At 49.0% G+C, this 24,569-nt stretch overlaps 2 protein-coding genes across 5 annotated transcripts; one reads left to right on the top strand and one right to left on the bottom strand.

The window, feature by feature from the left end:
• Positions 1-384: 384 nt before the first annotated feature.
• Positions 385-8,421, top strand: renbp (renin binding protein). Of its 3 annotated transcripts, none has more exons than XM_076991530.1 (11): positions 385-569; positions 1,696-1,801; positions 4,144-4,219; positions 4,309-4,384; positions 4,736-4,914; positions 5,103-5,327; positions 5,500-5,581; positions 6,764-6,939; positions 7,020-7,151; positions 7,363-7,450; positions 7,588-8,420. In XM_076991530.1, exons 2-11 carry the CDS (start codon positions 1,704-1,706, stop codon positions 7,662-7,664), a joined length of 1,209 nt encoding a protein of 402 aa, XP_076847645.1. In that variant the 5' UTR covers positions 385-569; positions 1,696-1,703; the 3' UTR covers positions 7,665-8,420. The 3 variants fall into 3 exon arrangements, with proteins under 3 accessions (XP_076847645.1, XP_076847647.1, XP_076847646.1); XM_076991532.1 differs by having other exon boundaries at positions 2,159-4,219; XM_076991531.1 differs by having other exon boundaries at positions 2,159-4,384; positions 7,588-8,421.
• Positions 8,422-8,571: 150 nt separating this feature from the next.
• Positions 8,572-24,368, bottom strand: kdm5c (lysine demethylase 5C). 2 transcript variants are annotated; one of them, XM_076991526.1, is made up of 28 exons: positions 23,732-24,368; positions 21,324-21,478; positions 20,915-20,992; positions 20,580-20,702; positions 20,072-20,242; positions 19,667-19,801; positions 17,941-17,994; positions 16,920-17,040; positions 16,538-16,791; positions 16,299-16,457; positions 15,973-16,092; positions 15,670-15,828; positions 15,274-15,455; positions 15,028-15,190; positions 14,789-14,908; positions 14,411-14,605; positions 14,077-14,258; positions 13,851-13,975; positions 13,529-13,761; positions 12,954-13,339; positions 12,705-12,843; positions 12,366-12,545; positions 11,379-11,501; positions 10,510-11,262; positions 10,290-10,338; positions 10,003-10,202; positions 9,723-9,881; positions 8,572-9,623 (listed from the first exon to the last, which is right to left on the bottom strand). In XM_076991526.1, the coding sequence occupies exons 2-28, from the start codon at positions 21,468-21,470 to the stop codon at positions 9,615-9,617; spliced, it is 4,719 nt and encodes a 1,572-aa protein (XP_076847641.1). In that variant the 5' UTR covers positions 21,471-21,478; positions 23,732-24,368; the 3' UTR covers positions 8,572-9,614. The 2 variants fall into 2 exon arrangements, with proteins under 2 accessions (XP_076847641.1, XP_076847642.1); XM_076991527.1 differs by lacking the exon at positions 17,941-17,994.
• Between the last annotated feature and the right edge of the window lie 201 nt (positions 24,369-24,569).

Raw genomic sequence — 24,569 nt, 5'->3', positions numbered from 1 at the left:
CTCTCTCTCCCTCTTTCTCTCTCTCTCTCTCTCTCTCTCTCTCTCTCTCTCTCCCCTGTGTTTAATAATAAATTTTATTATTTGTAAATTCTATACATTTTTACTTCTGTTGTCTTTCTGAACCAGATTCTGCTTGGGGTGTGAGTGTTTAATTTAGTTTGCTTTTGAAAAAAAAAAGACTGCTGAATAAAACCCGAAATTTGAAAATACAGTTAATTGCACAATAATTCAGCGCAGTTTGTCATGTGGAGGGGGAAATTGAATGCGCTTTCTAGGCTCGAAGACAGCACAGATGCGTAATTTCTGCGCTTATTTGACGTTTCCAAACTCTCCCCGACGTGCAGCTGACTAATGACTGCAGAACAACAGTAGTGTGTCTCCTCCTGCCTCGGTCATATGATTCATCCACCTCCCTTCAGCGTGGATTAAGGTTTGGTGTAACTGCTAGTGCTGTTTCCCCTTCATGTACAGTGCTGAGCGAGATTGCTAACCGGTAGCGTCAAAGTTATGCGTGTAGGTTAGACAAACTATTTCCGAAAAGATTTGCTTACTGCATTGTCAGCTGTCAGGTAAGTTGGGCGTTTTGGAAATGTAATTCTAGGAAACTAAATTACGGATTTGGTAGAAAAGTTCAGTTCATATTTATTTGTTTGTTCATTTCTTCTCATATGCCGTATCATGTCGGTTTATATTGCAAAGTGCATCATTGGTTCTGGAGACAAGGTGGTCCATACTTGCTTTCATTTAGAAATACTGCCTCACACACTTAACTGGTGTTTGCTGAGCACTGGGGCGAGCAGGAATCAGACCCTTTTAACCGAAAGTGTGTCAGCACTTTTTCCAGGGCGCTTGTGTAAAAGTGTGTTGTGTCTGTGTGCCTGAGATAACCAACAGCCTTTAAGGTATGTTTGGGTTTTCACAAACATGAAAAGTGCTTTTCTCAGCTTCTGTGCCAAACTTCTATAGTGTAATATCTTATTTTGAAGGACTTTTCAGAAAAGCATTTGACCCGAGGATGAGTTGAAATACTCAGATATATCGAGCAAAAAAACTGGTAATATAAGCTAAAGAAAATTTGTTTTTCTAAAGAACAAATTGTTGCATAACAACCTAAAGTTCTGTAATTACTAACATTAATTACGATAATTCCAGGATATTTGTGAAAGCTTTTAGACATTTTGTAAAAAGAAAAATCTTGTGGAATTATTTTGAATAATTTTATACACAGATAAAGAATGAAAATCAGGAAATCTGTTTCTCTCAGACAGGAAGCCTATGTAGGCAGTGCCCGTCACACACAACACAGTCCACTCACACAACACAGTCCACTCACACAACACAGTCCACTCACACAACACAGTCTACTCTCCGCGCGCGCGCACGCACGCACACCATTCTCTTGTTAGATTCAATAAGGAAACTATTTGACTATGTACTTTTCCCATGTTTGGTGCTCTACTGCAGACTAAAAATATTTAAAGATGTATAGAGTGGTACTAAAAACAGACACACAAAAGACAAAAAAACAAAGATTTTTTTTAAGTACCCCTTTGAGTACCTCACCATATGTCTTTGATCCATGGAAGTGCTTTTATTAAGATATACTGATCACTGCACATCACAGCTTTATAATGTATTCTTCTGAATGTCATTTTGGTGGTCATTCATGCCTCTCTCCTGGCCTGTCGTGTGCAGGCGCTCTAATGGAGGCTTTATTGATGCGGTATCGGGACAGGATCCGGACGGAGTTGGACAGAACTGTGGACTTCTGGCTGAAATACTCTCATGACGAGCAATACGGGTGAAGTAATCGATCAGAATTAGTTGGTGTTAGGCCTTTGACTTTTGAACACCCAAGAAGGAGTTAACTCTTTCATGTTTTCATACCATCTGAATGTTTTCTCCAGTGGAAGTTACTGATTAAAAGATCATCAGTGGTGATAACATTACTGCTTATTCTAACACACAATGATGATCGCCACGCTATGATACTCACCTGACCAACTCTACAAATCAGAAAAGCATCTACAAGTAGAGACTGATGACACTGAGCAGCAGTGATCTTTTTTTTAACCCATGTACAGTTCTTTGGTTTGACTTCATTAACAATTACTCAACAAACAGCTGATTAATATCTGTTCCTCCTTCTCTGCATTAGTGGTTTTTTCACTTGTATTGGGAAGGCTGGGAAGGTGTATGACGGATTTGGTAGAAAAGTTCAGATTTATTTATTTTAAAATAGGTTTCTTTAATTGCGGTTTGTTCGTTGTTCATTTCTTCTCATATGCCGTATCACGTCGGTTTACAGTTGTGATCAAATTTATTCAACCCCCAATGCTGCGAAGGGTTTTATGAAATTCAGTGCACATTTGTAATTGTGTTCATAATGAAATCTTACAAGGACTTGTTAAAGAGCTAAATGCAACTAAGATAGCATCAATTTTTTTTGTCATAAAGTATTAAATGGCCTTTTTGTGATTTCTTCATTGACACAATTATTCAACCCCTTTACGACTACCACTCCTAAGAACAGAGGTTCATTCCAGTGTTTTCCATCAGGTATTGAAAACATCTGTGGATGTCAACGAGCAGCAGTCAAGCATGATAAGCACCAATTAGGCAGATTTAAAAGGACTGTGATACTCAGCTCCTTCTAGACATCTACTGGTGTGTTTCCAAGCATGGTGAAGGCAAGAGAATGGTCCCAGAAGACAAGAGAAGAGGTTATTGCTCTTCACAAGAATGGCAAAGGATATAAAAAGATTGCGAAGTTGTTAAATATTCCAAGAGACACTATCGGAAGTATCATTCGCAAGTTCAAGTTAAAGGGCACAGTGGAAACGTTACCTGGTCGTGGCAGAAAGAAGATCCTGACCGCGACTGCTGTGCGCTACCTGAAGCGTAATGTGGAGAAAAATCCCCGCGTGACTGCTAAGGAACTGAAAAAAGACCTGTCAGATGTGGGCACTGAAGTTTCAGCTCAGACAATAAGGCGCGCACTGCATAACGAAGACCTCCATGCCAGAATGCCCAGACGCACCCCCTTGCTGACTCCAAAGAACAAGAAAAGTCGACTGCAGTATGCCAAAATTCATGTGGACAAGCCACAAAGGTTTTGGAACAGGTTTTGGAAACTAAATTAGAACTGTTTGGGACAATGGACCAGCGCTATGTTTGGAGAAGGAAGAACCAGGCTTATGAACAAAAGAACACCTTGCCTACTGTAAAGCATGGCGGGGGGTCAATTATGCTTTGGGGCTGTTTTGCTTCTAATGGTACAGGAAAGCTTCAACGTGTGCAGGGTACCATGAATTCCCTTCAGTACCAGGAGATCTTGGAGGAAAATGTGATGGAGTCAGTCACAAACCTGCGGCTTGGGAGACGTTGGACCTTCCAACAGGACAATGATCCGAAGCACACATCCAAGTCCACTAGAGCATGGTTGAACATGAAAGGCTGGAACATTCTAGAGTGGCCATCGCAATCACCAGACTTAAATCCAATTGAGAACCTCTGGTGGGACCTAAAGAAGGCAGTTGCAGTGCGCAAGCCTAAGAATGTGACTGAACTGGAGGCTTTTGCCCATGAAGAATGGGCTAAGATACCCATAGGTCGCTGCAAGACACTTGTGTCAAGCTATGCTTCACGCTTGAAAGCTGTCATAACTGGAAAAGGATGTTGTACTAAGTACTAAAAAATAATGTCACTAGGGGGTTGAATAAAACTGATAATGATGTGAGCACAGTAAAGACATTTGTGGTTATTCCATCATAAATATTATGTTATGTTTGTCTAATTTATAAGTGCCTCTTTGATATAATTGTAAATAAGATGACTGAAATGATCAAAATCAATGTCAAACTGGCCAAAACACTTTATTTCAGTGGGGGTTGAATAAATTTGATCACAACTGTATATTGCAAAGTGCATCATTGGTTCTGGAGACAAGGTGGTCCATACTTGCTTTCATTTAGAAATACTGCCTCACACACTTAACTGGTGTTTGCTGAGCACTGGGGCGAGCAGGAATCAGACCCCTTTAACCGAAAGTGTGTCAGCACTTTTTCCAGGGGCGCTTGTGTAAAAGTGTTGTTGCATGTTTTAACAGCTGATTTAATATCTGTTCCGTCTTCTCTGCCTTAGTGGTTTTTTCACTTGTATTGGGAAGGATGGTAAGGTGTATGATGAGCTGAAGTACGTGTGGCTACAGGGCAGACAGGTATGACCACACACCCGCCTCTGTTCCTCCGGCCCAACAAGTGTCGCCCACGTGGTGGTTTCTGTACGGCCCTCTCCCTGCTGCCCCAGGTCTGGATGTACTGCAGGCTGTACCGCACCACAGAGAGGTTTCATCGGCCCGAAATCCTCCAGGCTGCCAAAACAGGTGTTTTCTCTCTTAATAACGCAGAGCTTCTCCTTTAATATATATAGTCTTTAATAAAGACTTTTTGAAGAGTTTATTCATTTGTAATAAGCTATGCTTGCTGGTGAATTGAGTTCTTAGAAAGGATCAGGATTTGCATTTACACGCGTGTTTCACAGTCTGGATCCTCACCAAGAAACCAAAGAGTTCAAACTCTCTGGTTCAGTGAAACGTTTAACCCGAATCCTGCAACCCTGTTGTAGCTGCAGTATCACTCAACAATCACGCCACATTATGACAACAGGCAGGAATACTAGCTGAAACCCGCTCAGAGGAAGATCTGCGTGAGCCTTTTCTTTGCTCGTCGTTCAGGCGGGGCTTTCCTGCAGCGATTTGCTCGCGTCCAGCCCTCAGACGGCCCAGGAAAGTGCGCCTTCAGTCTCACGCGGGACGGCCGTGCTGTCAAGGTGCAGAGGACGATCTTCAGCGAGTGTTTCTACGTCATGGCCATGGACGAGCTGGCCAGGGTGACTGGAGACAAAGGGATGCAGGTGAGACCGAACTTAAAGGTTTGTAGCCTGATCCAGTGTTCCCAGTGTTCCCAGTGTTCCCAGTGTTCCCAGTGCACCACTTCCACAATGTACTACTGACATTCGTTAACAACTAACAAATGAGATGTTGAGTAAAAATGTATCCGTTGTCTGATGCAGTGGCTTCAGAGTGATGGTGTTCTTCGCAGAGTGATGCGGAGAGAATGATGGATCTGTTGGTGCACTGGGTCCGGATCGACTCGTCAGGTCTGGGTCGACCTCCGTTATCTGGCGATGCGCCGGTCAACAGCATGGCGGTTCCCATGATGCTACTGTGCCTTGTGGATCAGCTGACTGAGGGCAGGGCAGAGCAAGCAGGGAAATACAGAGAGCTGGGAGAGTGGTGCGTCGCCCAGATCCTCCAGCACGTACAGGTGGGTGAGTACTGCACGTCCCCCGGTCTGCCCCGACGGCCAGTGAGCCACCTGTTGAAGGACATGACTACACTGTATGTAAAAGAATAATTCGGATGCTAACCTTTCAAAATGGGAACTGCGCAGTTGCTCTTCGAATAACCGGCCTCGCTCCTGTCCCGTTCCCCATCAGAGAGGTGGAGAGGCTGTTCTGGAAAATGTCTCCCTGGATGGAAAGGAGCTTCCGGGTAGTCTGGGCCGCCTGCAGAACCCAGGTAGTTCCCACGGTCCCGGAACTGCTCGAAGGTCATCGACTTTCCGGGCTTCTTCTCGCTGATCCTGTTCGTGACGCCAAATTGTCGTGGACATTTTCTGAACATGGATGAGGAATGAGCCGTGGTTCAATGATTAATTTATTACAAAATATAAATAGGACAAAGACAGACACAAGACAGACACAGACACGAGAGTCTCATTCAAGCATGACAACTCTGAAGGCAGGGGGACAGTCCCCCTGCTTATATACAATCTTAAACACAATTCAGCAGTTCTAACAGCAGGTTATCTTTAGCACAGCATGTTCCAAAACATAGGCGCCCAACAGGCTACTTTGTCTCACATATGTGTATCTCCTAATATGGAGCTTCCCTAGAGTTAGCGGAAGCAACTGATGTATCAGTTGAACACAGAGAAAGCTAAATAACCCAAGACTAGTAGCCTAGTGACTACCAGTTAACAGAGTGTTCTTACCTTCAGCACTCTCCCTGACCTGGGTCACAGTATAGCACACATGCATAATATGAACTAAACATGGTTACACTGAATCACACTACTTCATTATTGTAGTCCTTCTGCTTAGTCAGAATGGACATGTCCTAAATCATAAAGTTCATAATGATCTCTTATAATAACTAAACGTGATCTAATCAATAATTTCTGTCACACCGCAAATCTCGCCACCTCTAATTTCACTTCTGAATGTGTAGCATTGTGGTCCATAGCTCTCCCACATACAGCGGCAGGCACTGGCCCTGCTTTGTGGGATGGAGGGATGCCGGTTGTAGTGACGCCAGCCGGTCACTAGTTGCTAGTGGCCAGTGCTGATAGGGGCAGTTTCCTCCTAGTAGCTCCAAACGCAAACGCGCTTGGCTTCGTGAGACTCTGAGGAAACGTCTTCCTTGCCACACCCTCCATGGCTGGTGACCGTCACATGACGGGACAGCAGAAGGTTCCAAAAAGCCTAATTTTAACATCCTTATCTCAAATGAGTGAACCCAAGGTTCATGACAAGGCTTTATTGTCTTTATAAAGTCCAAATTAGCTCACGAGACATTTATTGGGTAATCCTGACATGTAGGACACGGTGGTAAAGGTATACCCCTACATTTTTCAAATGAATGCAGTTGAGAGAAATGCTTCCCCACAGCGAGGTGAACCGTAGCGCTTGTTTGCCACAGGTCATGCCCTGGAGGCTGGGTGGTTCCTCCTACAGTACGCCAAGGCGCGAGGTGACACAGAGCTGCAGAAAGTGGCTGTGGCCAAGTTCATGGAGGTGCCCTTCCTTAGGGGCTGGGACCAGAAGCACGGAGGTCTCTTCTACTTCCTAGACGTGGACGGTCACTGCCCCATCCAGGTCCGAGTAAACCCCCCTAGGCATCGACACTTCAGCTGAATACCCATGGCTGCCACTCCACTGTTTGTTTGCTTGTATAGTTAGAGTGGAATATGAAGCTGTGGTGGGCCCACTGTGAAGCTCTCATTGCGTTCCTGATGGCCTACAGTCACCTCGGAGAACCTGCCCTGCTGGAAAGATTCACCCAGGTCTATGACTACACCTTCAGTCACGTAAGTACAGCAGCGTATTCCCTCGGGATATTTGACTGACGGAGCCAGAGAGCTCCAAGGTTTCTAATTTGTAGCTTAAACCAGAGCAGCGTATGTGATACTGATATAATAAAGTTTTATGGGTGACGGTTGATGACATTGTTGTGTGCTGGTTGGTGGTGTTGACAAGGCTGCAGTGTGTGTGATCTTTTCTCGCTTGGCCTTTCTTAAGTTTCCTGATGAGGAGAACGGAGAGTGGTTTGGATATCTGAGTCAGCAGGGTGACGTGGTGCTAGACTTCAAGGGGGGACCCTTCAAAGGTGAGCGGCACTTTCCACAGAGGAGAGGTGGAGTGGTATTACCACGTTGGTGTTGGTTGCTGTGTAAGCTGATAGATTGATTATTGGAGTTCAGTTTTAATTATTGGAGTTTTAAATTTTCTTATAATTGTCTCCAGGGTTCTTCCATGTTCCTCGGTGTCTCTATATGTGTGAGAAGATGCTGGATCATCTGCTTGCAAACCTGCCGTCCTAAATCTGAGATCCACCTGCTGGACAGGGGTGAGTTTCCCGAAACGTTCTTAGCGCTAAGTAATTCTTAACCTCATACGTTTCATATGAGGTTACGAAGTACTTAGCGCTACGAATGTTTCGGGAAACCCACCCCTGCACAACACAGCACCAATCGGCTCCCTCACAACCTGCATTACAAACTAGTTTCCATAGGTAAATCAATCAGTACTGAGCCAACACGTTTACATTTTCTAGCCTGTTTTACATTTTTTATTTGTGCGCAGAAATGTGTTATTAATCCATCATGGTATACCTCCAGTTAAACTGTGATTAATTGAGGCCAGTCATGGATCAGTTTTATTTCATTTTATGATCATTCATAACTACACTGATCGTTTGAGATTATGTTCTATTGTTCGTTGCATAAGCCTTACATTGCTATATTATTAGTCTTTATGTAGTTTACACTACATAGCAATTGAGATTTTTGTGCAATCTTCTGAAAGTTTAAATTCTACTTTTTTATGTGCAAGTCTTTAAGCTGCATGCTTAATTCCTTGTGTTTGTCCTATTTTGTGATTAGTTTTATGTGGTGTTTGGTTGACTTCAAGTCCTTTGCATTTGTAAATTACAGTAACCAACTACAAAGTAAAACTATTTGAGTGTTTATCAGTAATTTAAAGGATTAAAACCCTTTCCTTTAAAAAATGTGCTAATTATCAATTTCTGGAAGCAATTTCTTACTTTTTGGAATAATTGTCAAGTACTATTAAAAGGTGCATTAGCATGTTGCTTGTGTTTGATTAACGAGGGTCTGGGTCATTTCTGGCGTTCTCCAAAACACTGTCCCTACGCTTCAGGTCGCTGGTTTACGGCGTGAGTCTTCATTACTGGACCGAACGGTTCCGAGACACCACACCGCCACAGACTCCTGTAACAATTCTAAACCTTTATTCTCTAACAAGAGTGGGAAGAAAAAAAAGGCAACATTGAAATGAAAATGTTTATACACAAACTCACATCAATTGCTTGTATGCAATACCAATAATATAATAATTATTAGAACCCAAGGACAGGTAAAAATGCAGATAAAGTGAGTTACAGTGAGGGTTTTGTACAGTTCCTTGGTGGGCAAAGAGACAGCAGAACAGGACAAAACAGAAGCATCAAGAGAAAAGGAAAAGAACCTTATGATTTCAAATTAAGTCGATAGATATAGAAGAGAAGGAATATTATACGGTGACCTATTCTGGGAAAGTAGCACCAAAACAATGCAAGTTTTTTTGTTTTTCTTTGTTTCTACCCCCCCTCGTCCCCCCCATCCCACCCCCACACGTCCTAAAATGTTCTATTAGTTTATTCAAAAATTGTGTCTCCCCTGACAGCCTCAACAAAACACGAGACTTAATACATAAAAAATACAAGTACTGTTATGGCAACTGGGCCACACGCCTGTTTGTACATCCGATGCCACCAAACCTCTGTGTGTGTGTGTGTGTGTGTGTGTGTGTGTGTGGACGCCGTCACATTATGCAGGATAATAAGCTGGTGTTAGGGGAGGTGTTGAAGCAGTGTTTGGTACAGTCACATGGTCCAGCCCAATAATATGGTAACGCAGTACACAGGGTGAAGGAGGCAGTCCTGCGATGTGAAGATCGGTCCTGCGTGGACAGAGGATGGATGACGAGACGTTCAGGACAGGGGACGTGAGTGGACGAGCGGGTCAGAGATGGGCTGGCAGGAGGAGGGAGTGTGGACGGTGAGAGCAGGGTGAAATGGAGGAGGTGTTCACGAAGGGAACACAAGGATGGACAAGGTGGATCAGTCAAGTCGTGAGGAGTGTGAGTGAGTGAGTGAGTGAGTGAGTGTGTGTGTGTGTGTGTGTGTGTGTGTTTGGGGGTAAAGTCTCCTCTGCTGTCTGAGCAGTTATCTGTGGGACTTTTCTCCCTCCAGGTTTTCCCACCACTATTCATCACAAGATCTGCAGGGGTGGAGAGGAGACGGAGAAACAGTTCAGTCACGACCTCGCACGGCTCTTGCGCCTACGGAGCGCGTTACGAGACGAGAGTGTTCAGAGTACCTCCTGCTGCGTCTGTACAGGCGTGCGGGCGACCGGGCGCGTTTTCTTGGACTCTGAAGAATCGGAGGGTCCTCCTTCGGCTCTCTGACTCTTCCTCTTCCTCTTCGAGTCCTTCGTTTTGCCGGCGCGACCTGAGCGCTTCTGTTCCTGCAGCTCGATCTGGCGGGAGGGAGACAGCTCTTATAAATCTGCCTAGACAGCCAACGGCACTGAGGAGTTTAGATGAACAAAACGGCGTTCCTCCCACATGTAGTCCCAGGGGCGGGGCTCCCCCCCTCACCTGTATGAGCGTGTGTAGGGACTGGCGGGGGGGCGGCGAGGCAGCCTGCAGGAGGCGGTAGATGGTGTGCATCTGGTCGAGCGTCACCTCCAACAGGTCGCCCTCTAGAAGAAGTTCCTCTAACTGCGCTCTGGTGGAGGGGACCAGCTCGATTACCGGCCCTTTAAGACACGGGAGTAATGGGCCCAGAGACTCCACCCCTTCAAACCAGAGAAGAAAAACAAAAGATTGCAGCCTATAAGATTTGAAGACGGTTGATGAAAGGTTCAGGAAGTCACTGTACTCACCTGTTACGTCTGGAATGTCAGGCTTCTTAATGCCGTTTTCAAGACCAGACTGCACCAGGAGAAGGTCGCCGTAGGAACAGGTTGCCATGTGAACAAGATTACATTTCATTAATAGTTGTCAGGAAAATCTGTATGTCCCACAAAATGTAGAAATGCTAAATGGACGTTTGCCAGCGGTGACGGGTGTCGTTTCCATATCAACCAGCCCCGCCCCCCTCACCTGGATCCCGTTAGCAGCTTTCTCTCCGCCCTTCTTCTGGGAGTCTCCCTCCAGCGTCAGGTCGATCACTCCGTCCTCCTGCTCGTCCGAGTCCGACAGCACGATCACCTCCTCCCCGTTCCCCTTCTTCTTCTTCTCCTCCTCCTCCGCGCTCCCCTTTTCCTCCCCGCTCTGCGTTTCTCTCAGTTCCTGCAGTCTCTGCTGCGCCCCCTGCAGCTCGGGGGCGTCCAGCACGTCCTTGGCCCGCCCCTGCCACTTGATGGCCCTCTCCGTGAGGCACTGCAGGGCCTCGCCCTCGGGCAGCCGCACGGGCAGCCTCTGCAGGGCCACCAGCAGGGCCAGGATGGTCTCTAACCGCGGCCGCCGGGAGCGCTGGCAGCGCGGGCACAGGAAGCGCGTGTCCCAGTCCCACCAGCAGAGGGGGTTGGCGAGGGGCGGGTTAGCGGGGCTCAACACGGAGGGGAAGGGCACGCAGCCTCCGTGGAACGAGTCTTTACACAACTGGCAGCGGTAGAGAAAGGGGCGGGGCGTCCCGCCGCAAACGCACACCGGTTGGCCGGAGGCGGCGGGCGGGGAGGAGCCGCCGTTCTGCTGCGGCGGGTCGTCCGAGGGGAGGGGCGCGTCCGGGTCGGCCGAGTGGCTCCGCCTCCGTTCCCTGGGGGTGGTGTTGGGGCCGGGCTTGGCCAGGTTGAGCTGCTGCAGACGCAGAAGAGCCTCTTTCTCCTGCCGCTCGCCCTCTTTGAACGCCATCACCTGCTCCAGATACGACAGGTCTCAAATCACACACACACACACACACACACACACACACACACACACACACACACACACACACACACACACACACACAGGTGTGCGCTCAGACTCACAATGGCTCCTGGGTCTCGGAGGTCCTGAGCGGTGAGGCCCAGCACGTTGACATCGGTGTCTGCCTCCGAGCTCTGAGGGTCATCCTCTCTTTTCTTCCTCTTCTCCACACATGGACACAAGACCTACAGAGGAGGAAGAGAGAGAGACACACACACAAGAGTACGTACTTCTGTTGGATACTCCACATGAAGCCGGTCCCGTTCAAGGACACTGCTCATGGTGATCTCCAGACACACGGTGTTGCCCCGCCCCCCTCACCTCCAGACACACAGTGTTGCCCCGCCCCCTCACCTCCAGACACACGGTGTTGCCCCGCCCCTCACCTCCAGACACACGGTGTTGCCCCGCCCCTCACCTCCAGACACACGGTGTTGCCCCCGCCCCCTCACCTCCAGACACACGGTGTTGCCCCGCCCCTCACCTCCAGACACACGGTGTTGCCCCCGCCCCCTCACCTCCAGACACACGGTGTTGCCCCGCCCCTCACCTCCAGACACACGGTGTTGCCCCGCCCCTCACCTCCAGACACACGGTGTTGCCCCCGCCCCCCTCACCTCCAGACACACGGTGTTGCCCCGCCCCCTCACCTCCAGACACACGGTGTTGCCCCCGCCCCCTCACCTCCAGACACACGGTGTTGCCCCCGCCCCCTCACCTCCAGACACACGGTGTTGCCCCGCCCCTCACCTCCAGACACACGGTGTTGCCCCCGCCCCCTCACCTCCAGACACACGGTGTTGCCCCGCCCCTCACCTCCAGACACACGGTGTTGCCCCGCCCCTCACCTCCAGACACACGGTGTTGCCCCCGCCCCCCTCACCTCCAGACACACGGTGTTGCCCCGCCCCCTCACCTCCAGACACACGGTGTTGCCCCCGCCCCCTCACCTCCAGACACACGGTGTTGCCCCGCCCCCTCACCTCCAGACACACGGTGTTGCCCCGCCCCTCACCTCCAGACACACGGTGTTGCCCCCGCCCCCTCACCTCCAGCAGGCTGTGCTGGCTGCTCTTCTTCAGGAAGGTCTTGCTGGCCTTGTCCCTCCAGGAGTGAGCGCTGGCCACCTGCAGCTCCAGCTGCCGCAGCTCCTCCATGCGCACGGGCAGGTCTCGCCCCACCGCCACCAGGCCCTCCAGATCGTCCAGGCAGGGGTAGTGCTCGCCGTTCTGCTCCGGGGCAGAGGGGGACAGGACACTGGCTTTAGGAACTATTTCAGCTAGAGGTTCAGAAAGTGGTCAGAACTCAGCTAATTAAGCGTTAAAGGTAGGTGTGTGTGTGTGTGTGTGTGTGTGTTTAGCAGGCAGGCGGTGAGGAGCAGCCCTTGCCTGTATCTCCTCCAGGTCCGTGACCCAGGCCCGGGCCCGGGTCAGACACTCCTGCAGGGACTGGATGTTGGGTAGCTGCACGGGGATGAGCTGGGCCTCGTTCACTATGGCTTCCAAAGTAGAGAGAGGATGCTTCTGCCTGCTCCGCCACAGGAAGAGAGAAAAGGACAGAGTGTGTGTGTGTGTGTGAGGGAGCGCACAGAAGCCTCAGCGGTCCCAGGTGCGAGGGGAGGAGCCTCCCCGCCTCACCTGTGCTCCAGACAGATCTGGGCCTTCTCCTCCCAGCGCTCGGCGATGGTGAGCAGCTCCTGCAGCTCGCCCATGGCCGTCTCCACGCTCACGCTCTGCGGCACGTTGCAGCCGGCCTCCATCAGGCCGCGCAGCACGGCCAGCGTCACGTCCCCGCCCTCGGGCCCCAGGGTGCGCCGCACCTGCTCCAGCCAGCGGCCCTGCTCCTGTAGCCCCGCCAGGAGGCCCGCGGCCGGGGCGGAGGCTGGCAGCAGCGCCGCCTCCTCCAGCAGGGCCTGCACGTGGGCGGCCGGGGGGCCCGGAGACGACTGCTTCCACTCGGACCCGCCGGTGCCGATCAAGGCCTGGGCGCGCGCGTCAAACTCCTCCACCTTCTGGAGCACCGCCTGGACAGGACACGTTCAACAATGACTCTCTGAACGAAGAAAATAACTCAAACCCCTGGACCCAAGCGGGACCCTGGACCCAAGCGGGACATGCGAGACGCGATCGGTCGTTTGGTCCGTGCAGGATCGGTCTGGAGACCCGTGGAAGGCGGCGGAGACCTCTGGGTGTAGTCTGGGTGGAGCGCTCACCTGCACCTCCTCCAGCTGCTCCATCACACAGGGCAGGTTGACCATGGTGTCCACCAACGCACGCAGGTCCTGCAGGCCGGGTCGGCTGGCGGACGTGCCCGCTAGAAGCTCGCCACTCCGTGTCCGGCACCGCTCGAAGTCAGCCAGCACAGCCGAGAGACGCTGTAGCAGCTCGTTGTCCGGAAACTTCCGCTCTTCCGCCTCCTCCTTCAAGGCCTCCAGGTCTTTAATGCCTAGAGGGAGCCACGAGGAGTAAAAGGGTCACCCCACTCAAACGTGTCTGGACGGGATTTCTGAACAACTCCTCGTTGCTGGTCCCGACCTATTTTGTTGCCCTCCTCCTGCTCGAGAGCCTCCTTCACTCTGTTGGCCCAAGAGTCGAAAGACTCGGCCCGAACCTTCAGCCTGTGCAGCATGGCCAGCAGTTCGTCCAGAGTGTACCGATACCTGCCAGAGGGGGGCGCCACAGAGGAAACACAAGGTCAGGGTTGTAACTGCGCCGGCCCCTAGCTTCGGGGGCGTTGGCCTTGCGAGGAGGCAGCGCCTACCTGAGGTAGAGTTTGTCTGTGGGGCAGGAGCAGAGGTCCTGGGTGTGGTAGAGGCAGACCAGACGCTCGGGGCAGCCGGTGCAGGCCAGGGCCGACAGGAAGCACGTGGTCTTGCACTTATCGCACTGACGTTCGTCGTCGGGCAACAGCTCGAACGCCTCCCGCTCGGCCTCCGTTATGCCCTGCGAGTGTGGGCGCGCGCACACACACACACACACACACACACACACACACACACACACACACACACACACACACCAGGGTCAGGCACGGAGAGGAGGGTCTGGCCACCACGCTCCTGCCCCCCGCGGTGCGGGTCTCCACCGGCGCTCACCTTCTCCAGCAGGGCCTTGCGGAGTTTGCGCTCCTCCTGCACGATGATGAACATCTCGCGGTGCGTGGCGGCTGCCAGGTTCAGGTCCAGCTTCTCCGGGCAGGCGGCCATCTTGCAGGTGAGCTCCTCGTGGGAGAAGACGCAGTAGCGGCGGAGGCGACGGTAGTGCTCGATGCACGAGCGTCCCATGGGCAGCTAACCCAACGGCAGGAAGACAGAACAAGACCTTCAACCATTTAAGACCTCAGCAACACCAGCGTTATATGATTGCTGAACCAAACACACTGTAACCCGTCTCCCTATGGATATGGGAAAAGGTCTGAAACAACACGATATCGTAGGAATCTGCAGCAACATTTCTGTGATGTCTGCACTCACCCAGTCTGCGGTGCAGAAGTTGACGGCTTCGGCAAAGTTATATCCCTGATTGAAGCCGCTGTGATAGGCTCGAGGGAAAGTAATGACAAACTCCCCGGCACACTGATTGGTACGCACAACCTGTCGATCACACAAACCTCAATTAAGAATAGAGCTCCAAGAACAGGCGACGGACCGCTTCACCTCGGCCAGTAACGTGCAGGAGTTTGCGAAGGCGTCTGGCGAGGGGCGTGACTGACCGGTACGCCATGGGCCATGAGGATGTTGGGGTTCATGATGGTGACGAGCTGATGGAGCAGGTCTGGCTGGAACTCGAAGAGCTCGGGGGTCAGCTTCTTCATCACCTCCTCCAGCTTCTCCGCCGCCACGGCCGGGACGCCGTACCACGTCTTGGGCTCCCCCCTGGGCGAGAGGACACGCTGAACACAACCATCTCGGACACTTCCCCGCTCACGAAACGCTACGGGACGGGCGCAGGACTTTACCAGTGTAAGTAGTTGATGGAGTAACTCCAGTGGTCTTCGATGTGCCAGCAGAAAGCGGAGAACACCATGCCCACGTACAGCCACGGCACCTTCATGCCCGAGATGTCCGCATTGATGTGGCACAACACTGACTGGTCCAACACTGGCATGACGTTGAGGTTCCAGCCGCTGTGGGCGTACTCCTGTAACAGCAGGGCAGAGCGTCACGGCCGGCTGCAAGCTCACCGCCGTTTCCCTCCCGCGCGAACCCAGAGGCCGATGTGTTGTGAGTGCATTTGTTTTGGAGATTTATAAAGGCGAATAGACTAAAATAGGGTTTGTAAGCGAGAGGGAGAATGCCAGATTAAAAGAGAAACTCGTGAGAGAGTGGGGCGTGTGGGAGGGGCAAATACCAACCTCATCTTCCTCTGATAAATGTCTTTTGCCGTTTTTGACAGGGAAGCCACTCCCAAATTCTTTGGAGTGAATGTCAGCTCCGTATTCTACCGTCACGTCCTCCTCAATACTGCTAACCAACCGCCAGAACTCCTTCTCCACCAGCTCAGTGGGAACCATCTGGAGACCATCCGCAAACATTTGGATTTTTACTTTTACTCACAATTTCACTTTTAAAAACATTTTAACTTTTAATTACAAATAAAATTTACTTTCAACACATTCATTTTTAAAAGTGAATAATCTTTTTTTGAAAGAACGTACGTGCACAGGCATGTTGAAGTAGTCGGCCTTAAACGTGTCCGCCATTTCGCCAAAGCTCTGTAACGTGTATTCCCGAGTGGCCTGCTCGAAACCAAAGGCCTCCGCAGGTTTTTTGCATTCCTATTTACAAACATACAGAGTACAGTACTGATTCAAGTCGTACCTAAAACGTTTGGACGTTCAAGGCAAACTTGCTAATCAGGCACTTCGACAGCGACGTATCGAACCATTTTGAACGCAACGTGAAACTACTGCTCTCTGCACACGGCGTCTCAACTCCACTCAACGGCCACTTTTATCAGCACCCCGCTGCCCGTTTCTCTCACCTCCGCCACACACTTTGGGCAGCGCCAGTTGCCCTTGGGGGCGTCCGTGAGGGGGGGCAGGAGGCAGAAGGTGTGGTAATTGTCGTCACAGCCGTCACACAGCAGCAGCTTCTCGTCGTCGTCCCCGCGGCCGCACATTCGGCAGACAAACGAGTCCACCTGAGAAGACGAGACTCCTGGCTTACTGGCGCACATGAGCAGAACACTGAACGTTAAGGTGCGTTGACGCACACACTCACAAACTGAGGATTGCTGAGGTTGCGCCTCAGTCTCATGGTCATCTTGGTGCAGGGTTCTTCCTTCCCGGGCTCGTCTGGGTCGTCGGTACTGCCCTCATCCTCCTCCTTCATCTTCACCTCCTCCTTCACCACTAGATTCAGGGGCGGCGGCTGGACGTCTCCGTCCGTCCTCGTGATCTGCATCTCGGCAGCTTCTTCTTTGATGGTGTTGGCAACGCTGCTGTCTCTAACTATGACGGTCTGGGGGAGCTCGTCTGGGAGGAGACGCACACAGAGCACCGCACGCTACTGACTGCTTCATCAAGGCCTGGGTTGAGTTATACCGACGGAAGGCATACGAGTGGTATAGTGTTTATCTGAGACTGCACGCAGAGCGAGGTACCTTTCTTCCTGGCCTTGTCGCGCGGGACCAGGCCCAGACCCATCATCTTGGGCCCGGCACCATAGATCTGAAGCTTCTTCAGCTCGGGGTTCTTCTCGATGTCCTCCTCTGTGGGCTCCGGCTGAAAGACACGCATCGAAGAGACTGAGCACGGGGTCGGCCCACACTGGTCGTGCCCTGAAGCTGGGGAACCTGGTGTTTGTGTGTCCGCTAACACTGAGCTTGACGCTGAACTTGGCATTGATAGCTGGGAAATGCCATCAATGCCTCAGGAAGGGTTGTGATGACCCCGGATCTTACTCCCAGAATTAACCCCAAAACCCAGCCGACCTTTAACCCTCTCCAGGAACGCATCACCCTTTTGTGGTGATACGAATGTCAAATGACTCCCTACGCACAAAATGTATCCCAAGTCTGCTCTTGGCGATGAAACCCTGGATGGGGTCTTCTACCTTCAGATAGCTAGCTAGCTGTGCTTCAGAACCTTCCCTGACAGGACCACGTTCAGATAGAGATAGAGATATAGAGAGAGAGAGATAGAGAGAGAGAGCGCACGCAAGAGAAAAGCGGCAGCCAAGCTGGGGAGTTAAGACCGTTAGAGCCCAACACACAGCAGCAGGGGGCGCTAGCGGCAGACGCTCCCCGCGAGAGAGGCAGGGGGGCGGAGCCGGACGAGCCGCCGTCCACGGAGGCCCAAGCAAGCCAGCGTTGTTGTGAGGCAGGATGAGGAAAGTGAGGCTTTGAGGGTGAGGACAATGGGAGGCTGAGGAGTGAGGCAGCACGTGAGGACGGGGTAGGAGAGTTAGTCCAGCTCGCTCGCGACACACATTAGGAGATGTGCGGGGGAGGGAGCGTGTCGAGCAGAGGAAGGTGTGCGAGCTGCACACGCACTGCACATTGGTGGGAGCAAGAGAGGAGTGTGAGAGGAGGTGTTAATGTGAGTATAAATAAGGTGATGGGGGGGAGAGAGAGAGAGAGAGAGAGAGAGAGAGAGAGAGAGAGAGCGGGCGAGAGGCAGTACCGAGATGTGTTGAGAGCCAGTGGTAAGAGGGTGGTGGGTCGCATCCTCTGGACTCTGCATGGGGAGACAACAACCAGAACAAAAATGGACTCCAGCGACAAAGAGGGGACCAAGAAGAAGAAGAGGGGGAAATGGATCCAGAGAGGGACGGTGATGGACCTGAAGATGTGTATGTGGGCTTCTTCCTTGGGTACTCAACAGTCTTCCAGCCGCCACAGTGTTCACAGATCTCCAGGTCTGGAGTTAGACCCCCTTACCTCAGAACACCCATTTTAAATACATTTGATATACAACGATAATCTCGTATGATATAAAGTGGACACTAAAAGTTATATGAAATCACAACAAGTAATTTTGTGAGTGCATGGTTTCGGAGACCTTATTACATTATTTCTTCTTCTGCTCTGCATTAATTGGCAACGACATATGAAAGCATTCCTTACTGGATTGAGCTTCAGACTGAATTCTTTAAATGTGTTTATGTCTAAATGGAGTTAAATAAATGTTTTTATTAATACACAGTTTATTATGAATCCATTGATCAAGCAAATAAAATGGCAAATGAAAAGGCCATGAGGCAACAAAACACCCTGTGAAATGGGAGTAATTTACAGGGACTAAAATGAAGCTGACATGAAACTACATGGGATGAGGATCGTGGGATTACAGCAAGAAATACATTTCTCAGAGAGGGTGGAGGACACACAGAGGAGCATCAAACCTTCAGATGTTTCGGGTGTGGAGGGGAGGGGAGGTCAGGAGAGAAGAGGAGGAAACAGCAGGGTTGTAATAACTGGATCAAGACAGCAATGAAAGCAGTGCAGATGCATTTTGAAAGCATGGGGACACAAGGTGCAAAGCATGCTGGGACACGTACTCCCGACTGCTGATTTGACAGAAACACAAAGAAAACCTAGAGACGTGTAGACATTACAAACATTCAGATGGATCCATTGCGTCTGGGGTATTAAATAGCCTACTTCTGTAGAACATGCAGTTAAAGGCCTTGTGAATTAGCTACTGACCTGTAGGCTGCTTCTACCTAGCAAATACCGGAGAGGGTGAAGTGTAGCAACAAACACCTAAAATGTACCTTTATATGCCATTTCAAAGCTAAAAATGTTTAAGGGATATTGGTGTTAATGCAAAATTAATTGTAAGAAGCCTATACAAACTATTTGATTATATACTGGATTAGGCAGAGGGTGCATCAGAAGGTTAGGGAGAATGTTCTTTGTTGATACACATATTTGAATACAAGTTTTGATAATCCAAAATAGATTTCAGAATATATATTGGTATATGATCTATCTGTAATGAGCAAACACAAACAACTGAATGAATAACTGGTTATGCAGGTTTTGTTAATGTCAAATGTACGAATGACGACTGATTCATAAAGGGAGCAACTGATTTGGTTACTTGTATTCACGATTTTCAAGATGCGTGCAGTCTAGACTGATGAAGAACCCCCTTCCTAGAAGTTTGAGCCCACCATAATGTCACTATGCTGATTTTATTTTAGCACTTACTAACATGCTGCATGTGAGGTATCTTAAGAAAGTTGGAGACCCCTGCTCTATAACATTAGTCCTACAATCAAGCGCCTCTAGAGGCTCTGAACCAGCGGCTAAGGCAGTGCCATGTCTCATGTTTCACACATCCTGAAATATGCATATGTAACAGTAGTTAACGAATTGATTGGCCTGCTACAGACGCCACTCACCTCAGGCTGCAGGCGATTGGCTCGCCGCCCATAACTACTCATCTTAGAAGGCTGGACCGACTGGCGGAGCGGAATCGAATGGGGTTTGTACTCCTTATCCACATCATCGCTCTCGTACGGCCTGGGCTTACACGGCTGCAGACAGATTTACACAACCACGTCAAATAAAAGGCTTTGAAGAAAGACATTAGCCCAGTTTACGGTTGTGACACGGAATGATCTCCATAATAATAGACAAATCTGTGTACTGTCACGTATCGCTTTGTGCTCAATAACATTACATAACAGTGGTGTTACTAAACAGGGCTTTGAAATAAATGTAATGTGCACATAAACACAAAGTACTCAAAAGCTCAATAACACACACACACACACAACACAAATGGAATAGCAGACTATATGTACCGGCAGGCTGGCACCAGACTGGAACATCTCAAAGGGATACACGATCCTCTCGTAGTGCGACCTCAGGAGGGAGCCGATGTTTTTGCCCGGTGGGTATCCGAGCTTCTGGGCCACGCGGGCCCATCTCCTCTCCTTGCTTACGGCCTCAAAGCCTCCCTCCTCTGTAACGATCTGCAACGGAGTGACACTACAGCTCAGGCTAGCAGGAGCATCTGGAGGAAATCTTCACGCAATGCACTGGCTCTCCGTCTATGGCACATGGCACACTGTCTTTTCTTCTAGGGCGCTTGTAAAGAAAAGGCCACTGAGCTATACGAACACAATACCATATGTGCACCTGCAGTGATATAACAGAACAGATTTAATAATTGATTATTAATAACACGGAGATAAGCCTAAAACCAGGACAGGATGAAGGGCATGTGCAGAACCACTTTTACAGTAAAAATTGATTATCATCCTTCTTTATTTCACTATGTTTTATACCAACTATTATACATCAACGTACCTTGGCCAAGCTGTACAGGTCTAGAATGTGTCTCTCTAGGTTGGGGATTTTGAGGGAAGACCCTTGGAACTCCCAAAATTTGGCGATTCGGTCCAGATAATTCAGCTTCACTCTCGTCTCAGCCTGACAATGCAAAAAGGATTTAGAAAACCAGAAGTTAGAAAGCAATAATAACTGACAATAATAACTGACAATAATAACTGACAACCACCATCAATACACTGAGAATGATGAAGCTGGATGTGGCAGGTGCCTGGTCTGACTGGCACAGGGGACGGGACCAGAGGGGACAGGACAGGACCAGATGGGACAGGACCAGAGGGGATGACACAAACCTCTAGTTCATTAAGTCTCTGTATACGGGGTGTGAAATGGAAGTTGTCCACCTCAACGGCAAAGGGAGGCTGCCAGTCCTGCAGGAAAACAAGACCAGTAACAATTCAGTCTACTTCACCACATCACAGTCTACTTCACCACATCAGTCTTTTGGGACTTGGTAATAGTTTAATAATAATATGGAATCATGAAGAACACCACTGACTGTCATGTGGCTGAGGGGCAAACACTGGCATTTTGTCAAACAAACTGGCTGACATTAAATGGCTGTTTTGTCATGGCAAAGCATTTATGGGCAAAGCAGAAACAACACAAAGAGCCGACAGCACCCCACACTAAAGATATCACTGGTCGAGCATGTTCTGTTAGCAGAAATTGCACCAAAATATTCCGAAACGTAAAACATACCGGTGGAGGCCGAATCTTGCATATTCCAGACTTCTCTGCGATTGGACGGATCTTGGCGATGTAACCAAGGGCATCTGCGAACTCCTCCCGTGACGGTTCAAACACTGGACATTCCGGAGGCGGGACAAACTCGTCTCCTCCCTCCATCGCCCTAACTGACAAAGTACACCAAATAAATGGTGAAATGAGAGGTCTCAGATTCTTTAATTAAGGTGTGTTTCCATCTACAACAATGCAGAAGACTTAAATGTGCTCGAAATAGTCAAATTTACAGCTACAGGACAAAGCTTGTATTACCCAGTACTTGTATGAATAAAGACATGAAAATTATATTTTGATCAGCACAACCAAATAGAGATGGTCATATCTCTTCATCTGGAAAAAAAAGTATATAAAGTAAACTAAACTTATTTATAGTTTACACATTCACGTACACAAACACACACACACACACACACACACACACACACACACACTTCCTTTTATACTGTACTCTTGACTCCAGGCACGTGGTGGGTGTGTAAGCAGAAATTTTCTGTGATAATAACCAAATAATCGTTTCTTTACACGTGCAAGTGTGTTGATGCCGGTCAGCTAGCTACTCTGAATCGTGTTCATGCGGTTAGTCTATATAGGGCTTTTGTGTATCGATATCAAAATGTCAATACAACGTCAAATGTAACTATGATCACGCAGGCATCGTTTCCAGAAGACTACACACTTAAATCAAACCCTTCTACAAGCTCCCCCATGGCTCAACCCAATACCACAAATGAAAACAACCTAACACGTTAGACGAACAGCTAGTACACACACTGTCCTAATCTTATGCCTATTTTTATTAACATCTGAATCAGAAAGGAGATCAAACTTTTCAAAAAATATTATGCTGTCTGAAAATGTGTGAATATGCTACAAGACACTAAAGAGGTAACGGGTGCAGGCTAACGCGCCCAACTGTATTAGCCCAGTACCCCAGTAGCTAAACGACCCCACTGTGTAACTGTGTAATGTTTCTAGCTACACCACACGGCAGCTAATAAAGAGGGAACTCCACATTTAGTCCACTTTATACCCGTTAAATGTACCGGCTTTATAACCCGTTAAATGTACCGGGTCTCGGTACACGCACACACCCCGGCCTGTTAACACCGTTATAACGTCGCTAGGTAACGATAATAGAGATATGAACGAGCTCGCGAGCTTAGTTCACGTTAGCATTGCGAGCTAGCTAATCTAGCACATATAGCTATAGCTAACTAGCACACCTTCAATATACGGTGTGCTACTACATCTCGAAGGTGTGCTACTACATCTCGAAGGTGTGCTAAATCCTGAAGGTGTACTACATCTCGAAGGTGTACTACATTGTGAAGGTGTACTACATTGTGAAGGTGTACTACATCTTGAAGGTGTACTACATCTCGAAGGTGTACTACATCTCGAAGGTGTACTACATCTCGAAGGTGTACTACATTGTGAAGGTGTACTACATTGTGAAGGTGTACTACATCGTGAAGGTGTACTACATCGTGAAGGTGTACTACATCGTGAAGGTGTACTACATCGTGAAGGTGTACTACATCTTGAAGAGCTATATCGTCCATGAATCCTGATCGTTGTACATTTAGCTACTTAAACAGTTAAAGGAAGTAACAGTTAAAGGAAGTAACAGTTAAAGGAATAACAGTTACACTGACACCGCCACCACTAACTAGCTGTTGCTCACTGTAGCTACTTCACAGCTAAAGTCATCACAGCTAACGCAGGTCGGGTGTGTGGTGCCGAATGTCTTCCTGACATCTCCTACCTGCGATCCTACCCATCTATGGATCTAATTAAGCCGAAGGAAAGCGGACTAATTAGCCAACTAGTTATGATAAAATACATACAGCGCAACTACTGGTAAAAACACAACCCACCACACACATCTACCTACAACAATGTCAACACATCAACAGTGTCTGGCTGGGCTTCCCTGATAAATGAAAATAACCAAACCCACGAGAACCAAAATACATATATTGGAAATACATATTTAGGAAAGATAACGTACATGTTTAAAACTCATATTGGTCGTTATCTATATAGTTAACATCAAGCCTGCTGTAGGTCTTTAGCTAGCCAGCTAACAATCAGCATTGTAACTCAGTTGAAGAGCCCAGTGTAAAACACAAGGTGTGATGGGCAGCCATTAACCACTCTCCTCCAACTGCACGAACAGTCAAAGCAATACGGCACGTTTATCAGACACGGACCCGTGAACCACACCACAGACACATGTCGTGTGAAACCGATGTTTGTTAAACAGATCCAGTCTGGTTAAAACAGTACCAGGGTTAATGGGCTAGCCGGCTAGCTAACCAGCACACTTAAGGTTAGGTTGTTTAAGGGCCACATGATCTTACATTCCAGCACTTCGTCTGTGTACGTCTCCAAATAGGTTCTGGTGTTGCTTCGGAGTGAATATGGGCCCGGTTGACCGGTAAACCGTCCGGGCCGTGTGGATGTCTCGGATGATCGGGGTCTATTGTTCGGCACTGGGTCACTCTGGGTGGCTGCACTACTGCGGCCTCCGCCTTCAGCCCATCCCAGCGCTCCCAGGGCTCGCTGGCTCGGTCTCCGAAGAGAAAATTCGGTGAGAAACTTCCTTTTTCCTTATTCTTTTTTTTTACCGGACTCAACAAATTGGCACTTTCGTTGTTTGACCTGGTACATAAACGAGCACCAATATGTGGTAGTTACCAGTTTTCTTCGTTAGCTATCCACCGTTCATCCTGTCTAAGCTAGACGCCATTTTGGTTTTCATCACGACCTAAGCACAACCCTCGAGATCCGTCGATCACAGGAAAGGTTTTACTGGAGAGCAGAAATAGAAAATAGTCCTTTAACCCTTAGTTAATAATGAATGAATTGAGCACGTGTTCCTTTTCTGAACAATATTAGCGCGTGCCGAAATTTATGAAAACAACACCGTGCACAATTATCGACGCCGAATAACACGTAGGCTAAGTTAATCAAGCATTGCAGGTAAATTCACGGACGTGACGCGGAGTAATACTAGCATGGATTTACAGCGCTCTTTGAGAAGTAGTCCCAACATATGCAATTTGCGCAAATGGTCAGTGAATAGAAAATGCGCAGCGACGACTGGTGGCTGAAGGTTTATAATATTACCCAGTTGCTGACAATGCCAGTGATCATTTGTGGTCAGTGTGTCCTCTAGCATGTGGCGCTTTCTATTAC

Source organism: Brachyhypopomus gauderio, unplaced genomic scaffold (genome assembly GCF_052324685.1).
Source record: "Brachyhypopomus gauderio isolate BG-103 unplaced genomic scaffold, BGAUD_0.2 sc83, whole genome shotgun sequence".
In the NCBI taxonomy this organism is placed as follows: Eukaryota; Metazoa; Chordata; class Actinopteri; order Gymnotiformes; family Hypopomidae; genus Brachyhypopomus; species Brachyhypopomus gauderio.
The sequence above is the reverse complement of the archived record's forward strand: the minus strand, read 5'-3'. Positions and strand labels throughout refer to the sequence as shown.